Source organism: Mytilus trossulus, unplaced genomic scaffold, assembly GCF_036588685.1.
Source record: "Mytilus trossulus isolate FHL-02 unplaced genomic scaffold, PNRI_Mtr1.1.1.hap1 h1tg000928l__unscaffolded, whole genome shotgun sequence".
NCBI lineage: Eukaryota > Metazoa > Mollusca > Bivalvia > Mytilida > Mytilidae > Mytilus > Mytilus trossulus.
Genome location: NW_026963556.1, coordinates 1 through 9856, shown reverse-complemented (window position 1 = coordinate 9856; position 9856 = coordinate 1). Strand labels below are relative to the sequence as shown.

At 30.5% G+C, this 9856-nt stretch overlaps 1 protein-coding gene across 2 annotated transcripts; it reads left to right on the top strand.

The window, feature by feature from the left end:
- Positions 1-287: 287 nt before the first annotated feature.
- Positions 288-5383, top strand: LOC134703261 (uncharacterized). Of its 2 annotated transcripts, XM_063563462.1 has the most exons (6): positions 288-377; positions 1105-1462; positions 1845-1905; positions 2327-2458; positions 2694-2777; positions 3016-5383. In XM_063563462.1, exons 1-6 carry the CDS (start codon positions 329-331, stop codon positions 3118-3120), a joined length of 789 nt encoding a protein of 262 aa, XP_063419532.1. In that variant the 5' UTR covers positions 288-328; the 3' UTR covers positions 3121-5383. The 2 variants fall into 2 exon arrangements, with proteins under 2 accessions (XP_063419532.1, XP_063419533.1); XM_063563463.1 differs by lacking the exon at positions 2327-2458.
- The last annotated feature ends 4473 nt before the right edge of the window (positions 5384-9856 follow it).

The following is a 9856-nucleotide window of genomic DNA, read 5'->3' as shown; positions in this document are numbered from 1 at the left end:
GTAATAAGTATGATCTGTCTACATGCAAAATTTCAATGAATTATTATTAGTAGTATAAATAGTGTGATTTCCCTTTAATATTGCGATTTTGTCATTTCTGAAAACAATTGCTTTTCTTTCAAAGATTTCTGCCAACATAAATGATTATGGCTGTCATATTACACAAAACATTTCAACATTTTTGCATACAGAAATCTTTCAGCTAATGATGTGGTTTGTATTGTGGTATTTTTTCTTTAATACCTGGTTTACTTAAAGTTGTATATCATTCTTTAAATATTAGGGCTGTGATTCAGATGACCACCAAAAGGATCTAATCCTGGAGGAGATGAAAAAAGAATTTGACTCCCCTTGTTGTGACATGGAAGATGAATTGGGTAAAGCGCTTTATTTAATTAATGATAATGATATTTTTTTTTACAATGATGATTATTTTTATTACTCAAAATAATATAATCAGCTGATTTGCATATTTGGAAATTGACGATAATTATCATGATTTCAAGAAAAACTGTATAGACATGATAATTTAAAAAAATCATTAAGCAAGTGCCACGGCTATTCCGTCCCATTTTGATAATAAATAATCTGAAATCTTTCTGAATTAACAGTATGCTTTACATAATAGTATAGGTATATACTCCTGTACAGTTAACTTCCTATGTCTTAGATTATTTCACTTTATTTAAGGAATGACTGTAATATTTTTTCTGTCTATGAAGAAATAACATAAAATATTTGGTGCACACTGAATAACGCGCGTAGCAGGTTATTTAACAGTGTGCACCACATGTTTTATGTTATTTCAAATAGACAGAAAAAATACCACAGTCATTTCTTATAATTTAATTCTAAATTCCATTTGAAACCGTAGAAAATCATGAAAAAAACGTTGATGACGTCACGGTCACATGACTAAATTATGTCTATTGGCTGATAACACAATAACGTCGGCCAATCAGAAGACGTGTTACATCCAAAAATAAATTATTAATATACTAGTATGTATCAGATTTTTTACAATTTCCACTATGCTATTTATTGTAATATATTTGTACAATCAATAATTTGTAAATATTAACAATTTATTTGAATATTTTCCAGCTTTATATCACCTGATGCGTATACCAAATGCACTTAATCTGAATATACAAATACTCAAAGAAGGAGCATCTGTTTATTATGAAGGGCAAAATGGCAAAAGATCAATAAGCATTTTGGCTCTTCAAAAAGTAGGAGATCTATGTTTATCCTTTCTCCCTTTCATGGAAGGAATTTTCCTGAATGACAGAAAGATATCCGACCATAAAGATAAATGTGGTGCAGGAGTATTTTGTCAGGGAAATTCACTATATAAAAAGTGCTTAAAATGTTTCCAGACATATCATTCAAGTTGTATTATATCTCATGAGGAAGCATTTGTATGTGGATGTCATATCCGACGACCATATCATCCAAAAGAGTACGTAAAGTATTGTGATTGATATAACTATTCACACATTTCATTATTTTTTTTTATATTTATTAGATAAGTATTAGGATCAGGGTCAGAAGTCTGGTCTATAAAGGGTCAATTATTAACTAGCGATACGGCCTATAGTTTTACTTAACACAATAATCTCTAGAAATCTTATTTCACTTGATAAATGAAAAAACGAAAAATTAAAAACCTAAGAAAATCATTTTTTTTGCAATATTACCATAGGAAAGTATTTTGGTGCAATCAGTAAAAAAATATTATTGTTCATTTAGTAAGTCATGTATCTGAGTTATTTAATGTGTGTATATCAAGGGAATGTTGAATTTGAAAATCCTGCATATAATTGATGATATTTATTTTCTAGCCTCAATATATACAAGGATGAAGTGAGGTTCATTGAAACTCTGGATATGGTAGATATAAAGGTAAGTATAAGTCATGGTTATACAATTTGAAACTCAAAAGCTGCTTATTGTAAGTACATACTTTTTGCACAAAGTTTAGTTTCATTATATATTTTTTTTAAATTCATTAATATTTTGTTCAGAAGAACACATCCCTAAAAATCTTGTTTCTCTCTAAGCTGTTGTTATATTGAAAATTATATAAATGCTAATAGCTAAACAATGACTACCAAAAGACATGTTAATATCATCTGTCATGATATTTCAGTATTAGACCCTTTAAAGCTTTAAAGAAGTTTTAGTAGTAAGCAACTTTTAAAGACTTTGTTCTGTACTTTAAACGTATTTCAAATTTGAATAAAAACATTTATGAGATTTGACATTTTAAAGAACAATCAGAATCTATCAATCAGTCTTTAATTAAAAAAATATTTTTCTTCAGAAATTATGTAACAAGATTAGAAGAACAGAGTTGCCTTCTTTTCGTTGGAATGTTTTCAGACAGTTCAATTCTAAGAAAAGAAAAGATGTGAAAACGTTGAACTGCCTTCAATTCATTCCTTCTGAAAATATAGTAAGTAAAAATTCAAAACTGCAGGTAACAAACTACATATAATATGCATTAAAAATTGCATCAAAATGTTTTGATTAACATATAGAAGTCAACCAACTTCAAACATTTTCATGCACTGTTACAAAGCATAACAGTTTTAATTTTTTTTCCCCATATTATTCAAGAGATGGGGGAAAATAGATATAAAATTGAGAATGGAAATTTGATACTAATTCTGTTATTTTTATGTTATTAGTATATTGAACTGAGGAATAAGATCAGCAGTAAAGGGGCTGTAAAAGAAAATGATGAGAAGCTACTTGATGTCTTTTTACCAGAGGTTTGTTTGAACATATTTTCATTGACTTTGAAACCTTTACATAGTTACAAACTTACAATTTGATGGTAAATCAATCTTTTTTTAAACAGTGAAAATATATTTCTGAGTATGACTTTAAAACAGTGGTATACTTCTGTTGCCTTTATTTAGATTACATTGTGCCAAATACAATTAATTTCATATTCAATATACCTTTCAAAACTACTACAATAACACATTCAATTTATATTTTTACTAGGTGATGGTAAGCTTTGTTATGATGGTGGAAGGTCTGAACAGATTTCAGTCTGAGCTGTTCTTGCGTACAGATATTCACAAATTGATACAACCTAGTAGTGAATGAGTTTACACAAGATATTTGAAGAAAACAAATAAGTCGATTTATTATTGATGATTTACCAATGTTTTCATATATAGATAAAATATTGTGAGATGAAAGATATTGTAGTAAATTGAGCGTTAATTTTGCTTGTATAAACATGGTTGTCCTTACCGAAGTGTGAATTATGTGCTTTGTCTTAAGCTTGTCAATATTATTAACAATAGTGTCTTGAAAACCTATGTTATATCTTTTTGACTTTTGGTAGTTCAAAGTAAGTCAGCATCAACATGATCAAGCTATTAAAATGTTGGGGTAACTATGAATTTATGGTGCACAACATGTGTATTGAAAAACTTACAATTACTTCTAGGGCGAGTTAGGGAGAAGTCCAAAAAATAAGTGTAATTCCAGATAAGTTCTAAGATTACACAACTTTTTCATCCAGTTGAAACTATCTAGGCCCCTGTTAAAACATTGCACCATGAATGATACTTTTAAATGAGACCTGTTTAAACTACCGTAAAAATTTAAACAAACAATTTTTACTTCAATTTTAATTTCGAAAAAGTGGATCATACTTTATCAATGTTTCTTACTGATCGCTTTCTAAAGTTTTTCCTCTCTCAGCTCACTACTGCTGATGACCTTTATTTTCGGAGGCCTGACCCAAACAGGAAGTTGTATAAATGACTGTTTTCCCCGGATTGGAGTAAATAGGGTTAATGTGTATATTTTGCTTTCATTAAGTGATGTTTATATGATTGTCCAAAACTTAATGCTAAGTTTCATACTTCTTCAAAATAATATGGTTAAATATATGTTGGAAATATTTTGTCTGCAATTTTATTACTTTTGCTGATCCAGGTATAAGAGTGAAGTTAATGAAATTATGAACCTGAAAAACTTTTATTTTACTAAATGGTGAATAAGAGAGATGTCTAAATAATTATTTATGCAAACCAAATTCATTGTTTACAAAACAATATTTAAGATAGTATTTCAAACGTTTGATTGGTCTAAATGTTTGCTATTTTGTAATACAAAAGACTTTCTACCGCCCAGACCATTGGTGTCAAAAAGTATTTTTAGCCAAAAAAGTCATATACAACATTTTCGAAGCCCAGCAACGATATAATAGCCTTTCAAGATGTCATAATTATTTGGACTAAATTACACAGTACTTTCCAAAAATGATTTGAAATCAATGTGGTTGTTGTCAGGATGAACGCTGAGCGTATAATGTCAGACAAGATAAATGTTATCCATCATTGTCCATAAGCCAAAGATTGATAAAAAAAAATTAAGCTTGAACATGTTGAAGTTGAAATTCTAAAACAATAACAAATCTGCTGATTCATATCGTATTACTATCATTCTTACCACTTATATTCGGAATTGTTACAGTGTCCAAAACAAAATTAATAAAACCCTTGCAATATTTCATTTTCAATATTTTGTTCAAAGAACCCTATGTTTACTGCACTGTGACAAAATTTAAAATGATGTAATGCAGCCTGTGACGTCAAGTGTGATTCGCTGTAATTCGAAGCGATATAGTTTGTTTGTTATTTGCTTTTTTATTGTAAATATTTTTATTTTTTGGTAATTACCGATAAACAGAATAAAGGACTTTTTGTATTTGATACTGACTTTATCACTGTAAAATATCAGGCTCGCCCTTCAGGCTCACCTGATATTTCACAGTGATAAAGTCAGTATCAAAAACAAAAAACATTTATTGGCTCATGCTTTGCAACATTATACACTATTTTGGTTATACTGTTGAGTTACTTTAGTATATACATTTCAATGAATACAAATTTTGATTATTTGGAAGAATGAAATAAAGTGACCTTGGACCTGTGTATGCAAAAAATTGAATGCTCTAATTGAAAAAGATAATTAAGTTTAAAATAGAATTTAAAACATATAACACTTAGAAAAAATAATGTGCAAAGCCCATTAGGAATGATAAATAAAAAAAAACCAGAAACACCCGTGTCAAATTGGGTACAAATCATGCAATGGAACAAAGTATTTTGTAATCATGATACAAATTATGGACCACATGGTGTATATATATATATGACCAGTATGTATTATTATGTTGATGCAGTATATTAACAATTAGTAAATTTTATGATTCTGAAGTACAGTTTATTTTTAGACTTGACAATCGAATGATGTAAATGTTTTCTATTTGTGTTCATTGTTAAATTTTGGCCAGGTAACCATCTGTTACTTCTATTTTATTTCACTTGTTAAAACCTTATGTATCAATGTTGATCCGTGTTCATTGTTTTTGTTGAGCCTGCGACTTTTGTGATCCTTCATTTTGTCGGTGGTTGCTGTGTCCACAAATATTCACTTTGTGGTTAAAGATTTTAAAATTTCAACAACTTTTCTAGCACTTTTCATTGCACTTTACAATGTCTATTGTACCTGTTCCATTTCACATAATATCTTTCTTTTCTTCTGTAGGATAGCAAATGGTTTAAATATAAGCCTGTTGAGAATAAATTCCATGCAAGTTTTTCCCTAAAAAGGCAAAAATCTTTGTATCAGACCATACTGTTTGTAAGAAAAGTTAACTGCAAGAGTCTTTTTTTGCTCAGATTTGTTGCATCATGTCACATGAGTATAGAAATGATAAAAAGACACAAATTTTTATTTCTTATAGCCTCAATATGCATTTTTTACTGTAAATATGTGGCATGGCCTAAATTGACCCTGAATTTTTTCCAGTCTTACTTGGCCTAAGACCCTTTTAAACTAATATGATATGTTATTTGTAACTTTTCTTTCAATTTAAAGTACTTTCAATACATATGTAAGGAATATTCATAACCAAAATGCTTCACAAATTTAAAATTGCTGGAAAATATTACCTCTTCATGTAAGGCCCCCCTTCATTGAAAAACCTCAATTTTTAGGCGCAGGCTCATATAAATTTGACTTTTGAATAATTATGCCAAGTCTGATAAATCAAATGAGTACTCTATTGCTTTTAGTACATGATAAGTTATATATTAAGGCATTTAAAAAGTATTTTTTTGCAACATTTTAATTTTTAAAGCCCCAAATGTTGATAGTTGAAATTTTTTCCATTTTAACGTCAAAATTTTACATGCAAAGATGAGTATAGAACTTAACTTATTGTCTATAATATACATCCTACTTTCATGAAACTTTGTAAGCAGTGTAATAATTTATTAAGCTTTGGTCATACCAAGTTTTTTAAAGATTTGTCAACTCTTTCTATCCTATTGGGTCCGAGACCACAATTGTCTTCCCTTGATTTTCGTTGTTCACGAATATAGTCCCTAGTTTTGACAGTGGGTTACTTGTCAGTAATTTTTATACCCCTTCCAAATTTATTTCTACATGTTTAATGCCTCAAATTGCAAGTAGGGGGGTGAAATTACACTGTAAAAAAATTTGGGTCCAGAATTTTAAAGGAAAGTAGTGATTTGGTCCAGCTGAAAAAGGTTGATAAATATCCAATACAAATTAGAAAATAAGAAAATTTAATACCAGTTGATCGGTTCTTTGTTCAGATATACTTTTTATCTCTCCCCAAAAAAAATAATTATATGACCATTTACAGGACATATTATGTCTGACAATACCTCAAAAAATGCATTTCATGGGCTTTTATAGAGCTCTGACTATGGGGTATTGGCTTTGCTCAGTGTTGAAGGCCATACAATGACAAATAGTTCTTAATTTCTGTGTCATTTTGGTCTCTTGTGGAGAGGTGTCTCATTGGCAATCATACCACATCTTTTTTATATTAAATAACCCAATTGAATGAAACTTAGGTGAATTGTTTTTATCTATTGAAGAAACTTTAATACCAGTAATGTCTTGGGACAAGTTCTATAATGGTGACGATCAACTTTTTATTAATAGAGTGATGTCCTTTGGAAATATTAAAATTTATGGAAAATGGGCCCTCATCTTATTCTTTGAAAAAAAAGTGACAGTTGTTACAGATCAGGTGTAACAAAAAAATTGTTCCGGCGTGACATTTGTTCCGCCGAAATATGTTCCACCAGAAATTATTTCACAGAAAATATGTTCCAGCACTAGAAAATTTGTTCCAGAACTAATTTTTGTCTCGCTTTGACGGAGTCAAAAAGCCAGACATAGGTATGCTGTTTCCGGCGGCCGCGACTGCTTCAACAATGTATTAGTTTGTGATTAGGTCTAGTTTATGGTGAACCACAAGTGGTAGGTCAATTTGATGTTTACACTTTTTATTTGTTACATTATCAATATAAAACATGGTTTTAATGGCCCCACAACGAAGTTGTCGGTGCCATATAGTTTTACCCTTGTCCCATATTCTGAAATTCTGTAAATCCGCAATTCCGTCATTCCGAAACAAACCATTATACAGAGTTTTTTTCTAAACGCCTTCAGATATTGGGCTGTTTTTTTGGTATGTGAGTTAACCATGATGAGTTACAGATCAAGTTTAAGTTTCGTTCCGCTCCACTAATTTTTTCTGTATGGGTAACTGGCCTTATTATTCATTATGTAATTAACATGTAAATTTGTGTACAATTGTAAACAATTCAGTAAATTGTCATTTGAATTGGTCAGCAGGTTGGGATTTTGCTATTGTGCCTTTAAAGGTCTTTTTGGAAACACAGAATAGTAGGAAAAAAGCTAAAAATGACAGCCTATTCCACAATGTATGTCTTTAGACAAGAACATCTTTTTAGCATTTGAAATAATTTTTGATAAAACTTGATATTTCTTCAAATAATAAAAATCAATTTCATTTTAATCAATTCATGTAGTCTACTCTGGAAAAAACTTCATTGAAAATTGTCACCATTTCAATGGCTAAATTGATATCTGTGCATGCCTTCCTTCCAATAAGATGATGTTTACACCAGAGTACAAGCTTCATTGTCTGTCTACATGCATGTGTAATGTCTAGGAAAAATTTAAGACATTCAAAGGTATTACAGATCAATGTAAATGTATTTATCAACTGTAATGATCTTCAAGGATCAGAAAGATAAGACCAAGATGATGAAATTGTCAATTGACTCCTTAATGAAGCAATTACCCACAATGACAATTTTAACAATTTGTTTGCATTTTTTTCTTCTTAAAAACTATAATAGATAGAGTGAAAACAACAAACATGATCATAACAGATTGCAATTAATGTAAAAAATAAATATCAAAATCTATTCTGTAAACTGTATTCTGAACTCAAATGTCAAAGGTGATACAACCACAAAATGAGCATGACCTTTATTTTGAAAACAATGAAGAGAAACTGATACCTATGCAGGTGGGGCCATTTTGATTATGGCTCTGGAAAAGACAAACCATAAAAATATAATACATCTTGCAAAGCTTGGACCCCAAAATTGATTTGAACCAGATATATTTTTTAGGGATTCAGATTTTCCTCCCTTTGCTTTGCCCTAGGACTGCTAGTTACTTTTTTGTCATGCAAGACATGGGGATTACTATACAGGGGCAGTGGTGGCGTAAACTATTTTTATAAAGCTTTATATTTCATAAGGAAGAAGACAAAAGTTTTTGTCTGTCATATGTCCATTGTCCTTGACCTCATTTTTATGGTTTAACAACAGTTAAAAAAAAAATTACAGTTTTTTTTGCCATGTGAACTTCTCACTTATTATGAGTAATAGGAAAACTATATTTAGTATATGGGTTCCTTGCCATGTCTACATGTCTGTCAGACATAGTTCACCTGACCTTTACCTAATTCCAGGGATTCAGTGATCAAGGATAAAGTTACGTGATAAGGTCCTTTTCTCAGATACAATAAACAGTAGGTCAACTATATGTGAAGTATGGAATGATTGTAAGGGATACATGTCGGTCTGCCAGGTTTCATCTGACATTGACCTCATTGTCCTGTTTAATTGGTCAAAGTTAAGTTTTTGTGTTTTGGTCTGTATTTCAAATACTATAAGCAATAGGTCAAGGTGTACATGTCTGTCTGTCAGTTATCATTTGTCCTTGACCTCATGTTCATGGTTCATTGGTCAATGTTTAGTTTGTAGTTTGGTCCTCTTCTCAGATACTATTAGTAATAGTTTAACTATATTTGGTTTATGGAATGATTGTAAGGTTGACATGCTAACTGGCAGGGTTCATCTGACCTTTGACCTCAATTTCATGGTTCATTGGTCAAAGTTAAGATTTCTTCGTTAAGTCTGTTTCTTAGATATTGTAAGCAATAGCTTAACTATATTTGGTGCATGACATGATTGTAAGGTGTATACATGTCCGTCTGTCATATATCCTCTGACATTGACCTCATTTTCATGGTTTGCTTTGTTTCTTTGATACTATAAGTAAAAGGTGAACTATAATTGGCGTATGGAATGATTGTAAGGTGAACTTGTATGTCTGCCTGGGATTATCTGACCTTGACCTTATTGTCGTCAGTCATTGATAATGTTTATGTGATACTTGCAGTAAAACCTTTATTTTGAAGACTTTCAACATTAAATCAATGATGGTTAGGAAAGCAGGCAAGACATTTCAGTGTGTGCACTTTTGTTGTAATCAGGAGGTACCAAATTTAAGTAACCCATGTTCGGGGCAATTAAAAACATGATGATTTTGATCTGTGTTCAGCAATACTAAATACATGTAATGATTCATGCATTCAAACAACCTTTTGATTACCTTCATTGCAAATATTTAAATAATTCATTTTCACACATGTGCATATGCACACACATGTTTTAATATG

Bases quoted from the DNA above. Each gene is read 5' to 3' on its own strand.
- LOC134703261 (XM_063563462.1), top strand. From the start codon at position 329: ATGAAAAAAGAATTTGACTCCCCTTGTTGTGACATGGAAGATGAATTG. The intron at 2,459-2,693 runs GTAAGTAAAAAT...TTATGTTATTAG, and splicing joins TCATTCCTTCTGAAAATATA to TATATTGAACTGAGGAATAA. The intron at 2,778-3,015 runs GTTTGTTTGAAC...TATTTTTACTAG, and splicing joins TTGATGTCTTTTTACCAGAG to GTGATGGTAAGCTTTGTTAT.